General features: G+C 40.5%; 1 protein-coding gene across 1 annotated transcript; it reads left to right on the top strand.

Annotated features, from left to right (window-relative positions):
• Positions 1-2,373: 2,373 nt before the first annotated feature.
• On the top strand, positions 2,374-22,481 carry LOC139459857 (uncharacterized). Its single transcript, XM_071241567.1, has 16 exons — positions 2,374-2,461; positions 3,424-3,641; positions 4,574-4,663; positions 5,378-5,507; positions 6,934-7,066; positions 8,087-8,180; positions 8,786-8,851; positions 9,537-9,679; positions 10,457-10,506; positions 12,298-12,412; positions 13,987-14,160; positions 16,959-17,100; positions 17,240-17,350; positions 17,962-18,016; positions 19,059-19,205; positions 21,378-22,481. The coding sequence occupies exons 1-16, from the start codon at positions 2,389-2,391 to the stop codon at positions 22,142-22,144; spliced, it is 2,508 nt and encodes an 835-aa protein (XP_071097668.1). The 5' UTR covers positions 2,374-2,388; the 3' UTR covers positions 22,145-22,481.
• Positions 22,482-24,144: the final 1,663 nt, after the last annotated feature.

The following is a 24,144-nucleotide window of genomic DNA, read 5'->3' on the forward strand; positions in this document are numbered from 1 at the left end:
CAATACACACCCCACGTGTCGTTCATACAATCTCTCATTGTCAGTTATATTGGCCTTCAGTGATGTCGACTCACACTGGTTTAACGTTGTGTTCACGATTATTACACCTAGTAGTGTAAAGCGACGTCTATGCTCGCGTATGGGTGTGAGCGTTTGTACTAGTCCCGACTTGGACCAGTTTCACAGTGCTGGCCTACCGAGATACCGCAGTTTAACATGGATATCCCACTCAGCCACTGTATACTGACTCCGAGGCGACCAGTCTACGTTTTATCCCCTTAACACCGAGTGGTAGGGTGTCTACAGGTACAAATAATGAGTTGTTGGTTTAACATAGTAATGTGATTGTTGCCTGTAAATATTCGATTATGGGTTAGACAAACCAGTCAGGCATGACAGTGATCATTTAACCACACGATCCAATAATAGGTTACTCAAGGCGCTCTAACCTGCAAGCCCGGCGGTTATAACAAAATCAAAAGGACCACTAATTTTAGTTCGTAATAACCGTAGTTCGTTATAAGCGTATATACAGAATATATACAACAGCCGGGACTAAACAACAAGTTCGTTATATCAGTCAGTTTGTTATGAGAGTGCTCGTTATAAACGTAGTTAACTGTAGTTTAATTTATCTCATGTAGGTATCACGAGACGTACATGTAGTTGTATTACAGTGTATTGTTAAGAGAAATATATGAGACGGTCATAAATGACTATGACATGCAATAGAAATCTGTAACAAATAAAACGTGACTCTCTAACTATGGTGGATAAATGAAGCGACTGAAGCGAAGTGCACCGTGGGAGACGAAATACAAACCACACCGAACAATTGCAGGTGAACATAACTGCAGAGGGGACTGTATCACTTGATAGCAAGCTGTCATTCGAGTATGGTCCTCAGTTTGAAGTATAAGCACCCCCATCCCCACGCCCATTAGTATTAGCCCATTTATATTAGTACTGTAATGTTATTGTTATACTGTTACTGCTTACACTTTAGACACAGACGTGCACTGATGCACGTGCAATTTAGTACAAAGCTCAACAGATACTTCTAGTTTCTTCATGAATGTAGTGTTTCAAACCTAAGTGAACACTGAAAAACGTAATCGTTTTAATGAAAGAAGTCACCAGCGAGATCCAAGCTAATCAACAAACTACAAGCGAACAGTACAGAAGCCACCAATCAAACTCTTAAACTATCTCCAATAGCAAACATGCAATATATCCATCTATGCCTATTTCTGAGGGAACTAGTACTGGGTGACACATGCACTACAGATATACGAGGTGGGAACTAGTACTAGGTGACACATGCACTACAGCTATACGAGGTGGGAACTAGTACTGGGTGACACATGCACTACAGATATACGAGGTGGGAACTAGTACTGGGTGGCACATGCACTACAGATATACGAGGTGGGAACAAGTACTGGGTGACACATGCACTACAGATATACGAGGTGGGAACAAGTACTGGGTGACACATGCACTACAGATATACGAGGTGGGAACAACTAGTGGGTGACACATATACTACATATATACGAGGTGGGAACTAGTACTGGGTGACACAAGCACTACAGATATACGAGGTGGGAACTAGTACTGGGTGACACATGCACTACAGATATACGAGGTGGGAACTAGTACTGGGTGACACATGCACTACAGATATACGAGGTGGGAACTAGTACTGGGTGACACAAGCACTACAGATATACGAGGTGGGAACTAGTACTGGGTGACACATGCACTACAGATATACGAGGTGGGAACTAGTACTAGGTGACACATGCACTACAGCTATACGAGGTGGGAACAAGTACTGGGTGACACATGCACTACAGATATACGAGGTGGGAACTAGTACTGGGTGACACAAGCACTACAGATATACGAGGTGGGAACTAGTACTGGGTGACACATGCACTACAGCTATACGAGGTGGGAACTAGTACTGGGTGACACATGCACTACAGATATACGAGGTGGGAACTAGTACTGGGTGACACATGCACTACATATATACGAGGGACAGGGGAGCGACTCATCTCCAACCCTCAATAGAATCCCCACTGTGACATAAACACTTCGAAACATAAAACATTCCCCAAAAATAAACATGTCCAGTGTGTCACCAGAAGGGTAACATTGTCAGATGCTCTCTTTGTATGTATTGTAATCGATCTAGGCCAGGGTGGCGATCGCAAAACGTGATTGAATATGAAAGCCGTTTCTCATACACAGCGGTTGTTACTCACCATTCACACTATCGCCATTGAAGCGTACAAGCATACAAAGATGTGTCTAACTGAAGAAAGTTTGTTAACAGATAGCAAGGCTAAACGCTGGTTGAACGCCTTTGGACGATCTAACATGGCATACGATTTTGTGAAAATGAAGGTTCTCATTCTGCTCACCTTAAGCCAGTTTGGATTGTGCCAAGACAGTGAGTACAAACATATCTCATGAAAAATGTCGTTTACGTTAGGCAATAACATTGTAACTTGTGTATGCCAATATATGTCCATATTGTCTTCGCATTTCAGCTTGCTGGTTTGTACGAAAGGATTTACCTATATATTTAGATATATTCGTTGTGGATTTTGTAAATTTGATGGTAAAATTAAACTTCAAGATATTTTCCATAATTCATAACAAGTCTGGGCTTAAAAGAAGAGCCTATTGTACAAGTCTGACTATAGCATAAACATGTGTATATCAATTTATATAAATAGTGATGACACGTTGTTTTGCAACAGTGTCTATGAATATGTTAATTTTATGGTGTTAATATTGGATTATTAATGATAACATTTAAAGCTAATTTTGTTGTATTGTTGTGATAAAATTGTCTCTATATCAAACGTGCTCTTATATCACATTTCGACCATTTACCAAACTCGAACTGTCTGTGTAAAATTATGTTTGAGAATATACCCTTTGTTAAAATGAAATATTTGACACTAAACGTATGAATAAATGATGTTAATCTCAAGCCTTTGTTGAGGGACTCATAGCATTCATTCACAAGGAATAAGCAATCCGTAATTTCGAGGTTATTCTATTATATTACTCACTGACATTTTAAGAGACAAAATGAAGAAAAAGCGTATGAAGTCAACCCTACAGAGAAACCCTTCACTGAAGGCAGCCTATTGTTCAGATGACGTAATGTAATTAATGTGTGACGTCATGAACAATGGATGACGTCTTGTGGTATCTTTCTCAACAACAAAACACTGTGACGCCATATATGGCTTCAATTGACCCGTCAACATTTAGAATCGCTAGAATGCACATAAGCAAAATGTAGAAAGTTATTGTTACGACGTTACTACATTGTATTATGTGCTCATACACATGATTGCTCTACTCTTAAGGGCAATATAAGGTATTCTTCTCTTCTAGGTATAGGCGCTTCCGTTGACATAGTAAAACCACATCCAGGGTTGAGAGACTGTACTCTCCCCAGGGAGTTCACAGTGAGTGTAAGGACACACAATGACTCCGTCACTCTTCAGTTGGAGACCAGCACGTCGGTGAAGAAAACAACCCCTGTATATGTATCTAGACAGGATGAGAAGGGGAACCCAATCATCGTCAGAGATACAGTGTTGGAGCTGGAGGTAAAAATGCTGTCACAACTCAGTATTTGTTGTACAATGAACGTGTACTTATCAATACTAGGTAAACTGTAGATTCGATACATGTGAACGTTTGTGTTCTTTTACTTCTTCATGGTATATTTTTCTAAAGGGATATTTTACGTTGATGAACAAACATGTACGGGTGTAGAATTTACAAGAAATAAACCCAGTACTGTTTGGGATACTGTTAACAAAGCAATTAATGTTCCTATCATTTAACCAGGTCAGAAAATATAATGCAAAGTGTGTGTGTGCTCACTCATTGTCAAAATATCAATTGAATTTCATTCAAAATTGTTAAAAAAAATTTCACTCTTATACATTATGAAGTTAGTTACTTTATGCTATCTGAAACCCCATAATTGAAAAACCCGTCTTGAGCAATAAAAACGTAATTGGGAGTATGAAAGGCATTGAAGCGAGAATTGCTGAGGAATAAGTTTGATTTTACGCCGCTTTTAGCAGTATTCCAGGAATATCAGGGCGCGGTACCCGAGAAATGGGATCCACACATTGTACCCCATCGCCCCTATATATGAACAAAGAAGAGGACGGGTATGCTGATAATATTGTGGCAAGGGAGGGTATCTAATAGGCGAGAGACCCTCATTACTCCTATTATGTACACAAACACATACATTTTCATTTCTATCTTGTGCGAGAGTGCACAGGAAGTTATGATCTTTCATGAAACATGTACAGTTTTTCCATGAGACATAACTGCACATCAAGTGTTATGCTTGTCTGCAAATACCACACTCGCTAACTTTGGACAATATATGACATAAAACTCTTGCAGCTTTATTAACGTGGATAAGGGTTAGATAGACGTTAACCCAATTGAAAGCTGACATTCACCCATTCATAAAGAATATCATTTCTTGTTGTAATACCTTTTAATTTTCTTTCAGGGAACCGCAGAGTACCAGGATGTGACTCACGTGGCTAACATCGAGGTGTCCTGCGTTATCAAAGAGGAAAACCAACCGTATTATATATTTGTATGGGTTACTGCTTTTCACGATAAAATGTAAATGTTGAATGTCAAGTGATCATGTCTGCATAAGGCGCCCCATTTAATATACCAAAGCAAACGCCTGTGTCGATTTTTCAGTTCTCTACATGAGGTTCATGCTAGAGGGAAAGATTGAATGGCATTTGTTCAGGGCCTCAGCAAAGATTTCAATAAGTCATATGGTCACATTGTTCGTGATTCATAAAACTTGCTCATGATATAGTCGGAACTGTGCATTCGACTCGAATGGGTTTTGTCGCTTTTATTAATGTATGTAGATGGCTTTCCAATTTCGCTATCAGTTAAACGCACACCTATGAAATAGAACAAATTTGTATTTCGATGAACCAGATGCCTCATATCAAATGCATTTCGTTAAACAACCGCCAGTCTTTACATGTGCTGACACCTCGTACACCAGTGTGGTTGATATGTCCAGTGCAGGGTGAGAATTATTGCAAGACAAAGATAAGTCAGTCAAATGTTTCGTCCTTTAAAAAGCTCACCTGAATGTCAGAAATTTATCCTTAACAATTATATTATTGGTCTATGAAATGTATTGTAATATCAATTTTATGATATTACAATACATTTCATAGACCAATAATATAATTGTTAAGGATAAATTTCTCAACAAAATGTATTATGAGTGCATGAAATTTACCGTAAGTGCATATTACGATTGTTGTTTATTTACCAGGAAGGCCTTCTCTTGCTCTCTGGACCACGTATGTATGAGTTGAAGCCGACAGGAACAGAATCAGCTGCCAGTGATATCAGATACACCCTTACTTCTTCACCAGTTCTCATTTCACCAATAGATAATGATGGTAAGGTGTTCGTAGGTTTAACGGAAAAGAAACTTGTCCTTCGCTTTAACAGAATCAAATATACATTTGCTGGATAAAAATTAAAAATAATTTGTTCAGCTCCTCCTTTCAGAATATTGTTTATTTCGAAACTCTGACTGCAAGGTATTGTCATACAAAATTCCAGCTTCTCCCAGTTACTAAATGGTCTTTCCCTTATGAGGGGGCACGGGCGGCCCAGTCGTCTAAGGCGCCGCGATTCGCTGTGCAGAGTTGCGTCCCTTGGACACGCCAGAAACCTATGATTGTGGGTTCGAATCCCGGTTCGCCCCGATTATGTTTCTAGGTTTGTCAGCACCATACCCGTGCTCGTGGGTTTCACCGAAGTGGTAAACGTCTGAGACCTGCATCACTTCGGGCTTTCCTCCCACATTAAACTGACACGCTGTGATATAACTGGAATACTGTTAAAAGCGGCGTTAAATCCAACTCATTCACTCACTTTCCCTTATGATGGTAAATTCATTGGACATCATCACTTGGTAGTGTAGTACTTGTGACATCACCAAGAAAAGAGAATGAAAAACAAGCGTTTTTTCAAGAGTATATCTACAGAAATTGTGAATGTTTCACCTTATGTTTGTCCCGTCTTTATCTGCATCAAAAAAAATCTGCTACGGTCAGTGGCTTAATAATCCTAGGGAAGCTCTCCCTGAAAACCTAAAAAATGTTGTGATACGTTTTAACACCTTTAAATGTTGTTTTCTTATAATATAAATCCGTCTTATTCTCATTCACACGAACCGATCTGAAAATAGTCATAACAATTTATAAAGGTTTTACTAATTTCTAAATTTTGCACATTAAAAGTGGATTCAATTTGTAAAGTATATTTTTTGATGCACAATATACCTGCACACCGTGCATGTTTCTAATCAAATCAGAATGCAGAAATATCGCTAAAATTATATTCCTTTTTCTTGAACAGTTTTTGTCGAAAGTAAAAGAAGTGTTTAATCATGATAGAATCGATACAATCATTGACGGAATTATGCATAGACTGTTCGTTTTTTCTTCTATTGTCAATTACAATTTTGAACAAATATGTAACCCAAGATGCGTAAATGATGTATTCTTATCCATTGAAATGAGTTTGCTGGAAAAAAAACGAGTTTGGGCATTTTGTGACAAAATAAGACTTTGATTACGTTGAATTTCAAAGTGTATAACCACATGTAGTATAACAAATTCAAGATTGGATCGTAACAATCTCAGAATCGTTTGGTATGATAACAAATGATAACAAGCTGTTTTATAAAGAAACAGAAAAGAAGCCTGAGAAATGGTTAACGTACAGGTTAACATGAAGGTTAACACCAATCACAAACGACATGAGTAAATATCACAATTAAAAGTCCCGTTGTGTATTGAGATGTTGTGTATTCAGATGGTCGCGAGAAGGGTCAGTCAGGGAGAGATGGTTGGATGATGGCATCAGAATCCTTGAGGAAGAAGCGCGAGATTCAGGAGCCAATCTACGTGGACGTCATTACAGTGATAGCGTTCTCTGTTTATGAAAGGTACTTGCCTTCAGCCTTAATAACGAGTACAATTTATACAATTTAAAAAGTGGGCCAGATAATATTGGGTTGTGCAATACATTTACCTCCACACCAATTAACCCAGTCAATAATGCCTCAGTGTGTTTCTTTGAGTAGTTATCTGGCATTACAGCTAAAATGGATAGACTTATCATTAAACCGCCCGCATGTTATCAAAAATGAGCGGGCCACTGTTAACTTGATAATGCCCTCATATTTCTTGACGACGGGCCATTGTTAGGTGACGTCATAGGATATGGATATGTGACGTCACGTTCAATAGTGTCGTCATCTGGTTTGTTCAATGATGTTTCCATATTTGTAGGTGGGTTAGTGACATTCGTGTTGATTGCATTAAATGTTTGAAAACCGATATTGTTGTTTCTTTTTATTTGATAACAAATTCCATCCATTTAAGCTATAATAACGGTAACGCTATTTTTCAGGGCATTATCATTTGCAGAAGCTCTCGGTCTTTTCAACTGCCCTCCTTCATTTGGCCGTTAATGGAAGACCTCGGGCTTCTGAAAATGATAATACCCTGAAAAATAGCGTTACCCTTATAAAAGTAAACCAAGGTTTGGGGATGTACGTATTTGTATCTTCGTGACAAGAAATACAATTTTATGAGGTAAAACCATTGTAACATGCCCCATGGGAGTTTTATGTCGTCAAAGCATTTCCTGGTAATTGCTTCCCTTGTCGACCCGTGAAGATTCCGGGGTAGAATTTTGGTCTTCAGCAACCCATGCTTGCCTTCAAAGGTGACTATGCTTGTCGTAAAAGGCGACTAACGGGATCGGGTGGTCAGGCTCACTGACTTGGTTGATGCATGTCATCGGTCCCAATTGCGTGGATCGATGCTCATGATATTAATCACTGGATTGTCTGGTCCAGACTCAATTAATTACAGACCGCCGTCATAAAGCTGGAATATTGCTGATTGCAGCGTTAAACAACAAAACAAAACAAACCAAAAGCTTCCCTTGTCCTTCACAGATGGTTTTCCAGAGCAAACCAGCAGTCTGAAGCCTTAAAGCATCAGGAGACAAAACAAGGCCTCAAGAGATACTTTGCACATCTTATGAACGGGGTGAGGTTTCTTACAGTATTCCACTTGGATATTCCTAGGGAAGTATGCTGAACGTCAGAGGTGACCAAATGGATTGGGTGGTCAGACTCGGTGACTTGTTTGATTGCGTGACATATAGCTGGAATAGTACTTAGTGCGACGTTAAAACAACAAACAAAACAAACCATACATGTTCGATAGGGTTAAAACCGGAATTAAAAGTAGGCCAAGGCATTGTCGTTTACGCACATCTTATGAACGGGTTAAGGTTTCTTACAGTATTCCCCGAGGGTAAATTGGGTTTAGTTTGTTGTTTAACGCCGCACTCCAACAATATTCCAGCTGTATGACGTCCATTGCGGGTTAGAATAAGTAAGTAACGACCAAATGGTCAGGCTAGTTTGATTGTGTTTCATATAGCTGGAACAGTGTGCGGAATGCAGTGTTAAACAATATATTTATAGCATTTCATTCAGTGTTGATTATAGAGGTTGGCATGGATCAGTAAGGTGATAACAGGTGACCCTGTTTCCTAGTTTGGATACACAGTGATGAGTTTAGTTGATCTCATTATCTTCTTATAATCATTTGGTAACCCAAATTTGCTAATTCTCTTTCAATAACAGGTCGATCTCCGTTATAAGAAGGCGTCTCCTCTGTACAACATAAACCTGATAGGATATATCATTGAGGTAAGAAGTTTGTCTTCAGTTGTTGGTATTTTGGTAAGCAAACTATATTGCCTTCCATACATGGCGTATCAAATGTAACAACTTAATGTTACACTGTATTGTGATGGCACGCCGAAGACCCGGGTTCGAATCTCGAATTACTGGTGTCCCCCGCCGTGATATTGCTGGAATATTGCTAAAAGCGGCGTAAAAACTATACTCACTCACTCACTGTATTGATGGTGATGTCATTACTGAGCAGGTGACATTAAAAGTACGTTGTGTGATGGTATAATGGTGATATAACATACACATTGACTCCAGCCATGATGTTAAAGTTTACACAGCTGGATGAACCATTTTCAATAGGCTAATAGGAGCCGTCTAGCGGGATCGGGTGGTCAGGCTCGCTGACTTGGTTGCTGCATCTCATCATATCCCAATTGTGTGGATCGATGCTCATGATGTCAGTCACTGGACTGTCTGGTCCAGACTCTTGTATTTACAGACCGTCGTTATAAGTCTGGACTATTGCTGAGTGTGGCATTAAACAACAAACAAACAATAGGCCAATAACGACAAGGACAGGATTACTATATTTCCTGAATACATTATAATCAGAAGACACTATTGATATTAACGTTAATAATTAAACATTCTGATTCAGATATTGTATGTATCATGGTTCTCCGTGATATCATTTTAGGATAAGCAGTCAGAACAACCGTTCCAAAGTGCTGCAGTTGATGAAACGAAGATAGATGGTGATAAACTTCTCGAGGGCACAAGCCGATGGAAGACTGACACACCAGGATTCCCTGAAAATGACCACGTTGTTTTGTTCACGGCGTGGGTTGTCACAATCAGCCAAGTGTATAGATAATTCACACATGTCCCCGACCACCTTATTACCTGTTGTGTTATCTGTGTGTTAAGTACCCCTGCGGTTCTAATGCTGTTTTCATTCATAAGTGGCGGGACGGGTGGCCCAGTCGTCTAAGGCGCCGCGATTCGCTGTGCAGAGTTGCGTCCCTTGGGCACGCCAGAAACCTATGATTGTGGGTTCGAATCCCGGTTCACCCCGATTATGTTTCTAGATTTGTCAGCACCATACCCGTGCTCGTGGGTTTCACCGAAGTGGTAAACGTCTAAGACCTGCATCACTTCGGGCTTTCCTCCCACATTAAGCTGACACGCCGCGATATAACTGGAATACTGTTAAAAGCGGCGTTAAACTAAACTCACAGTCATTCATTAGTTCTCAATGCTTTATATGTTGTCCAAAACGTTGCAATAAGATGTGCAGAGGTGCGCCATTTAGGCCTGCCTTAAACCTAATGTCGTGGGTTTGACTCCCAGATTCGCCGAGGTGATGTTCTAGGTTTGTGGTTATGTGTTCACGCCTGAAACCATCACATCAGGCTGTCCCCCAACATCAGCCTAACAGCCCCTGATATAATTGAATTGCTGTTCAAAGCTACGTTAATTAACTCTCCCACTTAATCAACGTCTTCCCAATAATGACCCCATGAAAATGAACATCTTTACCTCTGCCCAAATTTCGTGTTATGTGTTAGCTTAGCCCTGTTACATCAGAATAGCTGACATGTTACCAACTCGTTCTAGGAAGGACCTAATCAATGTAGAGGAAAATGGAGACACCGCAGACCTGCTTGGTGAGTCGCAGTATACTTTCTAAGGCATTCAGTCATTTTGGAATAATTTTGGAATTTGAAGTTTACACGATATGTCTTTTCCATTGGACGAGAGGTGGGTCACATGACCTAGAAATTGACGTATCATAAGCGTATGAACGACATAATTTGACGTTTATACGTTTTCCACGAGACCGTGTTCTTGAAAAGACGTAAACACTGACGGACTACTTCCACATTACTAGGGGACCCACGGGAGTTCCCAAGCACGAATACATACGGAAGTGTTGTTTCTCATCAGTCAGGGAGTTTGATTGCTTGTCTGTTCAAGGATATCCTCTCTACAACCCATCCTAGAGAACAGAGGAAGAAAAGCAGATCCAAACTGCCGTAGTATCGACTCGATCCGTCTCTAGACTAATGTTACAGTCTTCAGCAATAAATTAATGTACCTTACAGTTTCTATTTGCCACAACTTTACAATCACCTTTAAGGGATCGACCAAATGATCAGTGATGTCTAACACTCGCCACAGGTTCATCAAAAATTCGGAAATCACTCCCGTCACGTTTATTTTGTAGTCTTGTATTTCATGTAATTGTATTAGGACGCGGGGTCATTGTGACTGACTTACTGAGGAAGTTCTTAACAGACCTTTGACATCTGACGAGTATATTATTTGAGTACAATTATTGTACAAAAACTACACAAGTTGATCTTGTAGAGCACATTGAGCATGTTTGGCATACATAAGCTCATGTCACCTATCGTTTGGAGGAACTATTTTATTCCGCGATACAGCTGGTTGTTGTATGGCTGTCATTGAAAACATGAAGTCACACGTACTTAATATAATTGTGTAAAGATCGAGGTCTACGATCTGTTAGGTAAAAATAGTGAAACGAAAATTACAAGCATTGTATTTCTCTTTGTGTGAGTTCATTGGAGTATGAAACTTCATAGATTGAGGGCCCAAATTGTATGAACGTCGTCCTAAGCGACGGCGTTCATACCGTCAATTCCGTCGAGTTTGGAATCGCCTCTGGTTTTTTGGGTTATTTTGTAGAATACTGAAGTTCTATTTAATTGAGATATAGAATTGCTATTAGTTTTCAAATTGAAATTACCAATTTCACCATTAGAATTTGGCCTTGTGATGTTCACCCAAGTTATGGTAAAACGGTATTGTTATTTTCATGTTTATCTTTTCTACAAGGAACAGTCAGTACAACGGCATTCAGTATCCAACTATTATGTCAGGTGCTTCATATATACAGCTAGAGGCAATCAATCTGGAAAAATTTAAATGGCATTTGGTAACACCAGGTTCTTACTGTAAGGGAGCAGGGGTGGCCCAGTCGTCTAAGGAGCCGCGATTCGCTGTGCAGAGTTGCATCCTTTGGGCACGCCAGAAACCTATGATTGTGGGCTCGAATCCCGGTTAGCCCCGATTATGTTTCTAGGTTTGTTAGCACCATACCCGCGCTCGTGGGTTTCACCAAGTGGTAAACGTCTGAGACCTGCATCACTTCGGACTTTCCTCCCACATTAAGCTGACACGCAGTGATATAACTGGAATACTGTTAAAAGCTGCATTAAACCCGACTAACAATTACTGTAACATGGGGCAAAGGGCTTACCTGGTGGGTACAGAATCGCTCGTCACACGGAAGGCCGGGTTTGAAGCCCAGTTCTAATATACCTGTCGTGATATTGCTGGCATACTTGTGAAGGCGGCTTGAAACCATCGCGATCACTCCTGTAATATGTTGATGTGTTTCATGATCAGTTTCCATCCTCGTGTTACCACAGGGTATGCAGGTATAGGAACGATATGTGACACACCATATGACAGTGTCTCAGCTGTGGAATATTCAGACAACCTGGTTGACGACATGCTGGTCACAACACACGAAGTCGGACATGCGTAAGTGTTTTTAATGTATAGTTTAGCAAGACATCTTTGTTAGTTCATTTCTATTGGCCCGCCAATGATTTCGAATCTAGGCAAAGTTATGTTGGATGGTACGCTAAATTTTCGCTGTAGTTTATAATATGTAATTAGATCGTAATGGCGCACGCTTACAGACCTATTAAATATGTCATACGCAACATGTTTCTTGTTCTTTGTTACAGGGGGCACGGGTGGTCCAGTCGTCTAAGGCGCTGCGATTCGCTGTGCAGAGTTGCGTCCCTTGGTCACGCCAGAAACCTATGATTGTGGGCTCGAATCCCGGTTCGCCCCAATTATGTTTCTAGGTTTGTCAGCACTATACCCGTGCTCGTGGGTTTCACCGAAGTGGTAAACGTCTGAGACCTGCATCACTTCGGTCTTTCCTTCCACATTAAGCTGACACGTATAACTGGAATACTGTTACAAGCGGCGTTAAACCCAACACACTCACATTTGTTACATTTTTATGACTCATTAATAAGAATTGGTCGACGCTGATTTTCTTTACCGAGTTCGGTACACAAAATACATGTATTGTCATTAGTGACTCAAGGTCGGGCAACTCTATATTATCACGGTATGGCTGTTTTGTTGCGTGATACGTGTGGGTTATGTTGTTAATATCACTTTCTATTTTGTATAACGCATCAACAGTATGCATACGACCTATACCAGTACGACCTATACCAGGTTGGGTCAAGGGACTTTGTCTTAATAAATGAATCTTTTGTAATCAATTTCGAATGGAGGTGGGGAAATCCCACCTCAAAAACATTCCAGAAACTATCATAAAACAATTAACGTGTATACTTACGAGAAGCCGTGATATACCGTAACGAGTCCTGTATTCGATCAAGCGCTGAAATGTTGTGCTTAGATTTGCAAAAGTAAACAGTGAACAGGGGGTGTGGATTACGAGATTTACCGATAGTGCGATAAACAATGAGTCATACTATACATCGGACGAGACATGCACTACCCAGAAAAGACACATATACACATCTCTGAGCATGTATTGCTATTTTTGCTATACTAATTTCAAGTACAGCGACGCTTAAATGTGTGATTAAAGTGATTGCTCCTCATGTAGAAGTCATTGTTTCGACATTTATCATAGGTACAGTGTGCGAAACCAGTTCTTACCGTTCCGGGAGGAAATGTTGCTAGAATATTGATAAAAATAGGGTGATGCACAGAATGATTTAGATCTCATAAGTAATTGAGTGAGTTGGGTTTAACGCCGCTTTTAACATTATTCCAGTTATATCACGGTGTGTCAGCTTAATGTGGGAGGAAAGCCCGAAGTGATGCAGGTCTCAGACGTTTGATAAACCACTTCACTGCACCACTTCGGTGAAACCCACGAGCACGGGTATGGTGCTGACAAACCTAGAAACATAATCGAGGCGAACTGGGATTCGAACCCACAATCATAGGTTTCTGGCGTGCCCAAGGGACGCAACTCTGCACAGCCAATCGCGGCGCCTTAGACGACTGGAACACCCGTGCCCCTATAGATCTCATAAAATTAACCTGGTATTTTGCAGGCTGAGCGCCCTGCATGACGGGCAGGAGAACACGTGTAACTCTACATACCAGTATGTCATGTCCGGCGATTCCCACACCACGACCCAAGTTCTTGACCACAACAACTACTACGTCTTTTCCACGTGTTCGTTACAGTACTTCCAAACCTTCATCCAAGGCATCCTAACAGACGGGTTGGTATGATTTGTTTGTTGTTCAACGCCGCACGGAGGTCTGTAAATAATTGAGCCTGGATCAGACATTCCAGTAATTGGCATCATGAGCATCGATTCAAAAAATTTGGATACGATGACATGCATCAACCAAGTCAGCGAGCCTGACAACCCGATCCCGTTAGTCGCCTCTTACGACAAGCATAGTCGCCATTTATGGCAAGCATGAGTTGCTGAAGACATGGGTCGGATGGTTTGAAAGATGAAACAGGGACAACTTTAATAAATGGAATAGAAATGGGATCGACCATGGTCTAGTGGTAGAGCGTCTGCCCGGAGAGCAGAAGGTACGGGGTTCGATCCCCGGTCGCGTCATACCAAAGCACGTTAAAAGATGGTACTTGTTACGCTGTCTGGCGCTGGGCATAAAGGGGCTAAAACAAGGACTGGTCGGCTTGGAGTCAGTATACTGTGTCTGAGTGGGCTATTCATGTTAAACTGCGGCATGGTATCTCAGTGGGCTAGCACTATCAAACCAGCATCATTCCGGACTAGTACAAGCAGCCACACACACACACACGTACATGCACGTCGGTATATAAGTGCAATAATCTTGGACGCGACGTTAAACCCAATTTCACCTCATCTCACCTCACCTCACCTCACCTCACCTCACCTCACCTCACCTCACCTCACCTCACTTTAGAAGCAATCGATGTGTTTTCCTTGCCATTTGTGTGCTACTGACATATATAGTCTCGCCATTATTATTGAAAATATAACCAGTACAAAATAACCAGTCTAGATTATCCTTTGTAACACATTCCATTTGGCGTATGGAGCACAATAGCTTTTGAAACTTATATGAATGGACCACTGAAAAACAGCGATCATACCAAGTGTTCGCGAAAAGCGTAAGCATATCCTGCCTTATCGGTAGCACCCGCCATTCACACAATTTGCATCTGAAAGTAAGTATTTATTGGCTGAAGCAGCACAGCAGTACTGTTGCCATGAGACGGCGGCCGCAACTTATGTTATTGGATCCTTTGAATCTTGACCACAATACTAACTTCCCTGATCACTCGTGATGCCATCCATCAATTGTTTTGTTCGATGGGAACTTCGTGTTAACAAGGTTTTACTGCAAACAGTTAACAATTGTGTTCTAATGTAGCCAAGTCAGATTTTGGATCAGGATTGAAAAGTGGGATGTAGTTTCTTTTTTCATCAATGGAATTTGACTTGTAAAGAACATTTTGTGTTGAATTTGAATTTGGCATACATTTATTTACTGCTGTGATAATAACACTTTACCCTAAATGTGAAATGAACACTTTATTACTGAAGATCTGGATTAATCCGGCTCTGTTCCGTTCCATTTTCCGTCTTTCCCTTGTGCCAAACTTTTGCTAACCATAGTTTTTCACGTGATTCCATTCAGACTGTTTATGCCAAATCACAATCGAAATGGATTTTGTTAAGTGTATCTGAGAATTGTTTCATTACCATTGTCCAGGGCTTTTCTTTCGTGATAATGAATACATCACTCTTTCCTTTCATTTAGCCCAAATCAACGTGTTAGTTTCAAAGGGTTATTTACAATAAATGCTCCATTTCAGTTTGTTTTCCATTAGCATTGCGGAAATAACTTTTGCAAACCAATTAATTTTAACTCGGATAGATGGGAGGTGAGTGGTAAAGGTGACACACTATTAGACGTGAATATGTGTGTTAATGTGTTCACCGGTATCCGTGGCCGTCGGGTGCTGGTATAACTAAGACAAATATCTCGTACCGAATTGTGGCGCCTCGTCATTATTGTATATGGGGTTCCCTCCCATAACGTAGACCTCCAAAATGCAGACCTCCCAAAAAGCAGTTAAAATTAGCTCCCTAATTAATTGGGCCATGCTGGTCACACCTAATTAATGCATGGACTGGTCCACTCCCCTGCTATGAGGGATTATCAATATGTTGAGACAATGAGCAGTAGTGGACAACAACAACATTGTCTTAAAAAACTCCTCCTTTCTTTAATCTGCTCCCGGTACATCACAAATCTTACTCAAACATTACCTTTAAACAAGTTGTGGGATTTGTGTAAGAATATACCAAATGTTCTCAATCACTAATATAACATATAAATATATTTGAACATGAGCTTCAATCTCGTCCAATTAAGCTATGGCCGGACTTACGAAAGTTGAGAATGTCTTGTCCCAGAAAGGTGCCCCACAAGTTCTCCTAGACGGCTACACGTACGCTAAGAACAGGACGGAGAATGAAAATGTGTACTGTGTACTTGTCCGACTCAAGGAACAGCTTCATCGCCGTGAAAAGACACCCCTTCAGTACGTGTATGCAGTTGGTCCACTGATGATAAACAAGTGAAAATGACGGATAATCATAAATGACAAATGAAATAACATTTGAATAAAAAATTGTGAAATCTACCCAGCTTTCTTTCTTGTTACATGAGTGATACCATTTTACTTAATCAAAGGTACAGGGGACTAATTACTGATGCAACCAGCCATAACGAGTGTTGTTTTAACGGGTCTGCATTTTGGCAGGTCTACGTTTTGGGAAGATACCGTATATGGCGACATTTTGTGCTAGTGTCCATGCCCATGAGTAACTCACTATAACGTGATATTTCTGATACATCTCCTATTCAATATCTGTCTCCGTATATGTTTTAGAAGATGACGACATTTTACAATATGTGCTGGTGTCTTTGCGCATGAGTATATCCATATAACCTAATATATCCGTCATATTTCCTATTCAATATCGTTCTCCGTACATTTTTACAGTACAGATGCCCAAAGGCAATGCCTACAGACGAGTCTCGAACCGGCGTCTGTGACAAACATCACGGGGACGATGCCGGGGCAGCTCTACGACGTTCACACGCAGTGTCAAATGATGTTTGGACCTGGCTTCGTCTTGCGATCAGTGAGAAATAATACATTTCACATCATTAGAAAAAATCCTGCTTGGAACATCATATACTATACAAGTGTAAAAATTGCCTAACTGGTATATTTTCATTATAGATAGACATTTTACTCACTATTGAACATGACGTTTACAGGATATCGACATAGGTAATTCAGAAAACATATGCAAGAGAATGATCTGTGGCAGGGACGAGCTTGAGTCGCCCCGCAGTGCTGCAGAAGGAACGCCATGTGGCAATAAAAAGGTACACCATCTGAACGTGCATATGTGTCTGTACTTAACCCATGTTAACATTTGCATGCACTTCCCGGGGAATTGAAAGTAAACATCATAATGAAATTGAATTTTGTCTGTTGAGCAGCATAATAATTAATATATTTGTTTCATAAAGTGCTGTTATTATTATTATTATTATTATTATTATTATTATTATTATTATTATTATTATTATCAGTCAGTGGTAGTAGTAGTAGTAGTGAGTGAGTGAGTTAGGTTTAACGCCGCTTTTAACAGTATTCCAGTTATATCGCGGCGTGTCAGATTAATGTGGAAGGAAAGCCCGAAGTGATGCAGGTCTCAGACGTTTACCACTTCGGTGAAACCCACGAGCACGGGTATGGTGCTGACAAACCTAGAAACATAATTGGGGCGAACCGGGATTCGAACCCACAATCATGGTTTCTGGCGTGCCGTGCACAGCGAATCGCGGCGCCTTAGACGACTTGGCCACCCGTGCCCCCAAGTAGTAGTAGTAGTAGTAGTAGTAGTAGTAGTAGTAGTAGTAGTAGTAGTAGTAGTAGTAGTAGTAGTAGTAGTATACATGTAAATTTGTATGTGTTACACGTGTGATTTCAGTGGTGTGTTGCTGGGCAGTGCGTGTTTTCCATTGATGCACCAGAACAAAAGAATAGTAAGTTGTTGAGGCTTTTCTTCTACACATAAGTCCACCCGTTAGCATGGCTATGATACTGACAAACCACGGATCGTAACAGGGGTGAATATTTGGATTCAAATCCACTACCAGCGGATCCTGGAAGCACTAAGGGATGCAACTTTGCCAAATGTGTCGTAGCACATCAGACCACCAACTCACCAGTGACCTTGATATTGATCAGCGTTAGAAACTAGTCCTATTGTCCTTGCCAAACTTCCCAATGGTAAAGGTATCCTAAGGACAAGTAGAAATATACCCTTTTTAAGGGTTTTGCTATATAATAGCATTATAAGGGCTTGTGGACTAAACCTGTTAGTTTCTACCGCTGTTGATCCTATTGTAATAATATTCTAAGATACAATCGATCAGTGAAATTTAGCAAAGGGTCATTCTATGCTCTTCCAGACTGACAAACAAGTAAACATAATATTAAAAAAACAAAGGAGCATTTGAAAGGGTAATCGAATAGATCTTTTCCATGGAACAGTCACAGAACAAGCTACTGATCATGAATAATCGATTTTCTGTATTTCTATTTGGGTATGTCACGCTGTGAGCGAAACCAAATGTGTGTCGTCAGAACATTAATACAGGATACAATTATATAAAATAGTAAGTGGTGCATGACTTTTTCTAGGTGTATTATATACTCTTTAGAGGGCACCATAATATCCATGCTTCCATGATTTCATTTAATGCACTGATCACTTTCGGAAACATGTCGGGGGCACGAGTGGCCCAGTCATCTAAGGCGCCGCGATTTGCGTCCCTTGGGCACGCCAGAAACCTATGATTGTGGGTTCGAATCCCGGTTCGCCCCGATTATGTATCTAGGTTTGTCAGCACCATACCCGTGCTCGTGGGTTTCACCAAAGTGGTAAACGTCTGAGACCTGCATCACTTCGGGCTTTCCTTCCACATTAATCTGACACGCCGCGATATAACTGGAATACTGTTAAAAGCGGCGTTAAACCCAACTCACTCACTCACTCACTCGGAAACATGTCAACAATTTCAGCGGATTGTCTCTTCGGAAACCAGCCAATCGTGTACCCGGAAAATGAAACATGTGCTGAGTTCATAAAGGCGTCACCACATCTGTGCTACGATCTTGATTATTTTGGCACCTGCTGCGAGACGTGTCCCCTCTACAAGAGCAATGACGGTACTCCTTTCTTATTGATAGTAATCTCTCGTTGACACATGGAAACCATGTTGTCTTTCATTTTAATTGGTAATATTTCCAGGTTGAAGTCAAATATGCTTCACATCTACATGCTCTATGTACAGTAAACTACGTTTATAACGAACACGCTTATAACGAACTAACCGATATAACGAACTTTTTTTTAGTCCCGACCAGTTGTTGTATTAATGCTGTACATATGCTTATAACGAACTACGATTATTACGAACTATAATTAGTAGTTCCTCCGAGTTCGTTATTCGATATTTGCATTGAATATACAGTAAACTACGGTTATAACGAACTCAAAGGGACCACTAAATTTAGTTCGTTGTAGCCGTGGCTCGTTATATGCATATATAAAGCATAACTACAGCAAATTGTCGTGACAAAAAAGTAAGTTCGTTATATCCGTCAGTTCGTTATAAACATGTTCGTTATAACCGTAGCTTACTGTATTGCAATGGGGATTATTTTGCAATGGTGGTGTCTATAAGATCCTAAGAACAAATCATATTTTGATATTCTTATTTATAAAAGGTAAAATTAGATGATATATTTATTTGCCAGGAATTTATCGTTTGCCCAAGACACAATTACTTTGTGGTAAATACGTTTTGATAGTCTAGCTTCAGTCACTCTTGGGAAGTGTCAAATAAGTATATTGTAATTGTAAATTGTCTCCATCAAATTGCACATATGGCGATCACAATTCTTACAGTACAGTTGTGACCAATAAAAAAAAGTTTATCTTACGATGAAAACACAAACTTCGGAACTTCTTCAGCTTTCTCGTCGGGAGTTCGAAAGTACAGCTATCGCTGTTTGGGATTTAAACTCCATCGTAACTAAACTTCGTCATTTTGATCTTATGGTTCTGTGATGTATTTAACAAACTGTGTTTAGTATCGTGTTTAAAATCTTTGTTTAAAGATAACACTTGAACGGACTCGTTGGGAGTTCGTAAGTACAGATATCGCGGTTGGGGGATTAAACTCCATCGCAATTATACTTCGTCGTTTTGATCTTAAGATTACGTAATATAGTTTAGATATTGTGTTTTGTGTCGTGTATAATCTATGTCTAAATATGACACGGATCATATGAGGATGCAGTACACTTTTTTAGACTGTTTAACGTCAGTCCTTTCATCTCTTGCTTCAACTCTATATCCTGAAAATATGTCAATTCCTCTTTTGTACTGAATTCCAAAGATCCATAAGGATTGATGTCCGTCCGTCCGTCATCCAAATGTCTAGTATCTATAACGTATGTGATTTCATCATGTGCTGAGGAATGGTCATATAATGAAATATGTCTTATAGTTGACAGAGACCGCCTCCGTGGTCTAGTGGTAGAGCGTTTGCCCGGAGAGCGGAAAGTCCGGGGTTCGATCCCCGACCGCATTATACCAAAAGACGTTAAAAGATGTTACTTGTTGTTACCCTGTCTGGCGCTCGGCATTAAGGGGCTAAAACAAGGACTGGTCGGCTTGGAGTCAGTATACTGTGTCTGAGTGGGGTATTCATGTTAAAACTGCAGCATGGTATCTTAGTGAGCTGGCACTATAATTCGGCATCAGTCCGGACTAGTACAAGCAGCCACACACACACGTACATACACGTCGCTATATAAGTGCAATAATCTTGGACGCAACGTTAAACCCCATTTCACCTCACATATAGTTGACAGTATGAGTTATGCAGAGTTGCATCAATTGACTGTGAATCGATACGCTCATCGAGTCCAAGATTCGCTTGACTGAGATCCATTGCCTACCAATGATCATTTGTTTCACTTAAAGGGTAAATTTCTTTGGGGTTTGCTTCCATGGTCCAGTGAAAGGTTACACGGTGCTTCAGAGGAGATAAGGGGCGGTCGGGTAGCCTAGTGGTTAAAGCGTTCGCTCTTCACACTGACGACCGAGGTTCGATTCCCCACATGTTTTAAGGCCATTTCTAGTGTCCCACGACCTGATATTTTTGGAATATTGCTAAAAGTGGCCTAAAACCATACTTACTCACTCACTAAGAGGAGAACAGACGGGGTTCTGGTAATGATAATCAGAAGACGAAAATGCTCGACACAATTATCATCATTCAGTAATTACCAGATAATTGAAGGTTTAATCACAGCTTGTTTCTGTTGCAGACTGTCCTTATGGCGACAATATACATACTGACCCTTGCGAATATAGCAACTGCATCACTTCCGGTTCCGACTACATAAAAAGATGTTGTGCCACTTGTAGCAGTTTTACGTCAACCACAACTACAGCAACTACCACAACTATATCAACGACCACAACTACAACAACTTCTACCACAACTACGCCAACAACTACCACTACACCAACAACTACACTGACAGCTACCACAACTACACCAACAATCACCACTACATCAACAACTACCACCACAACACCAACAACTACCACATCTACACCAACAACTACGACTACACAAGCAATTACTACACAGACACCCACAATGGTAACTGAAACAACTACATCAACTACCACAACTACACAAACTTCTACCACAACTACGCCAACAACTACCACTACACTAACAACTACACTGACAACTACCACAACTACACCAACAACTACACCAACAACCACCTCTACATCAACAACTACCACCACTGCACCAACAACTACAACATCTACACCAACAACTACTACTACACCAGCAATTACTACACAGACACCCACAATGGTAACTGAACCAACTACATCAACAATTCCCACAACAGCCTCTACAGAACAAAATCCATCTGCTTCTTCACCAAAACCAACCTCCAGTGTAGTAACAGTGTCTAGCAGAGCTACAACCATATTAGCACCTACACCCTGTTATGTGGCAGCAGGGATTGTTGTAAATATATTTGTGGCGATTGTCGGCGACAGAAAATGATTGAAGCACTAGTAAAATGCCGAGGGGGCGGGGGATCAGCAAGTAAATGGAATTTAGAGTTACCGCCCCTGGCTGTTTACAAGCATGACAGATTTGATCCTATGAGAAGTTTCGTGATGGGACAGGTTCAAGGAGGCTTACAAGATCAACAAGAGGGCGCTTGGAGTCTTGACGATGTGCCTTATCTATTTGCCACATGCAAATTGAATACAAAGCTGCAAACACTGGATTCCTGCAGGCATCCAATACTATTCTGATTCAAGAACAGTTCGATCATGATTCAAGGCATTATTCTGAACTTTTGTGTATGCACAAATATTAAATTGTAATAAATGTATCTACCCCATATTATGTATTTCATCGTTCGTGTGTGGAAATAATCCTAGAACAAAGTTTCTAGCTGAAACAAAACTCTCACCCCAACACATCCCACTCATCACCATGGTAAGCACCTAACAATAGGTCAAGCAGCACTGCAATTCCGTGCTAATCCGGGCGATCTGATCACCTGAAAATACCGGCACTTTCGTTCTCTTTCTCACTAATCAGGTGCTTGGAGGGTCCTATAAGTGGATGGTTCTCAGGTATGGTTTTTCTGTGGCCCCATGGTTAGTCATCATTTTCGAGACCTACGTACACGATTGCATCCAGTTGAATTTTTTCTTTATTTCACATACTGAAGAGGCCACAGGCCTATAGTACAAGTTGAAGAATATACAGTTTTATACAATTTATGTACATATCTCACCAGATCACCTCACGTCATTCCACCTCGCATTTCAACGCAGTCACATAATTTCACACATTCAGTACAATACCATGCCCTGTAATTTCATAATTTCTATATTACCATATCACATCTTGTTATATCATACAACATATTCTATAACATCATATCATATTGTATCATTATAAGATCATATTATATAGTATTATTTCATATAACATTATCATAACATACTATACATACCATCGTACCATATATCACAACTATATTGTATCACATTTCAACATGTCATATCACACAACACATTAGCAATGTCATAGCTTGTCCCATCTTATCTTATCATATCCAGTTACTATTGACACTCAAACAACCGTTACTTCTTCGCCAGTGGCAGGAACTCCTCAGCTTTCTAACTTCAGTTCAAGCACTCGCTCAGTGAGGTCAAATACATCTCCGAGCGATTCAGTGCTTCCTTCAGCCCTTACTTCAGGAGGACAATTTGGTGCGGCCATTTATTTTTAGGGTTGTCCCAGTCCTCTACCTGCTCACCTCTGCCTCTGTATGCGTGATGTCTCAACAGATGGTCAAAAACGGGTTGGGGTTTGTTTGTTGTTTGTTTGTTTGTTTGTTGTTTAACGCCGCCCTCAGCAATATTCCACCAAAATGACGGCGGTCTGTAAATAATCGAGTCTGGACCAGACAATCCAGTGATTGACAACATGAGCATCGATCCATGCAATTGGGATACGATGACATGCATCAACCAAGTCAGCGAGCCTGACCACCCGATCCCGCTAGTTGCCTCTTACGACAAGCATAGTCACCTTTTACAGCAAGCATGGGTTGCTGAAGACCTATTTTACCCCGGATCTTCACTGGTCTCGATATTATGAGCAACAATCTATGCCATTTGGATACGATGACATGCATCAACCAAGTCAGCGAGCCTGACAACCCGATCCCGTTAGTTGCCTCTTACGACAAGCATAGTCGCCTTTTACGGCAAGCATGGGTTACTGAAGACCTATTCTACCCCGGATCTTCACGGGTCCATGAGCCAAATTAGAATGCGGTATCTTCATGTAGTAGCGAATAATAAGGAAGTCAATGTTTACTATAAAAAAAGAGTCCTATGAAGCCTAAAGAAGAGAAAGGCACTAGGATTGCTTTATGTAATGCGAAAATCTGACTAAATGTGAAATTAATACACACAGAAGGGGATAACATAATTTATGGCGCCAATTAAGTCTTGATAAGTATTTCTTATATAAGC

This window comes from Haliotis cracherodii, unplaced genomic scaffold, assembly GCF_022045235.1.
Source record: "Haliotis cracherodii isolate W230 unplaced genomic scaffold, xgHalCrac1.p SCAF_13, whole genome shotgun sequence".
NCBI classification, from domain to species: Eukaryota; Metazoa; Mollusca; class Gastropoda; order Lepetellida; family Haliotidae; genus Haliotis; species Haliotis cracherodii.

Bases quoted from the DNA above. Each gene is read 5' to 3' on its own strand.
- LOC139459857 (XM_071241567.1), top strand. From the start codon at position 2,389: ATGGCATACGATTTTGTGAAAATGAAGGTTCTCATTCTGCTCACCTTA. The intron at 5,508-6,933 runs GTAAGGTGTTCG...TTGTGTATTCAG, and splicing joins TTCACCAATAGATAATGATG to ATGGTCGCGAGAAGGGTCAG. The intron at 7,067-8,086 runs GTACTTGCCTTC...TGTCCTTCACAG, and splicing joins GCGTTCTCTGTTTATGAAAG to ATGGTTTTCCAGAGCAAACC.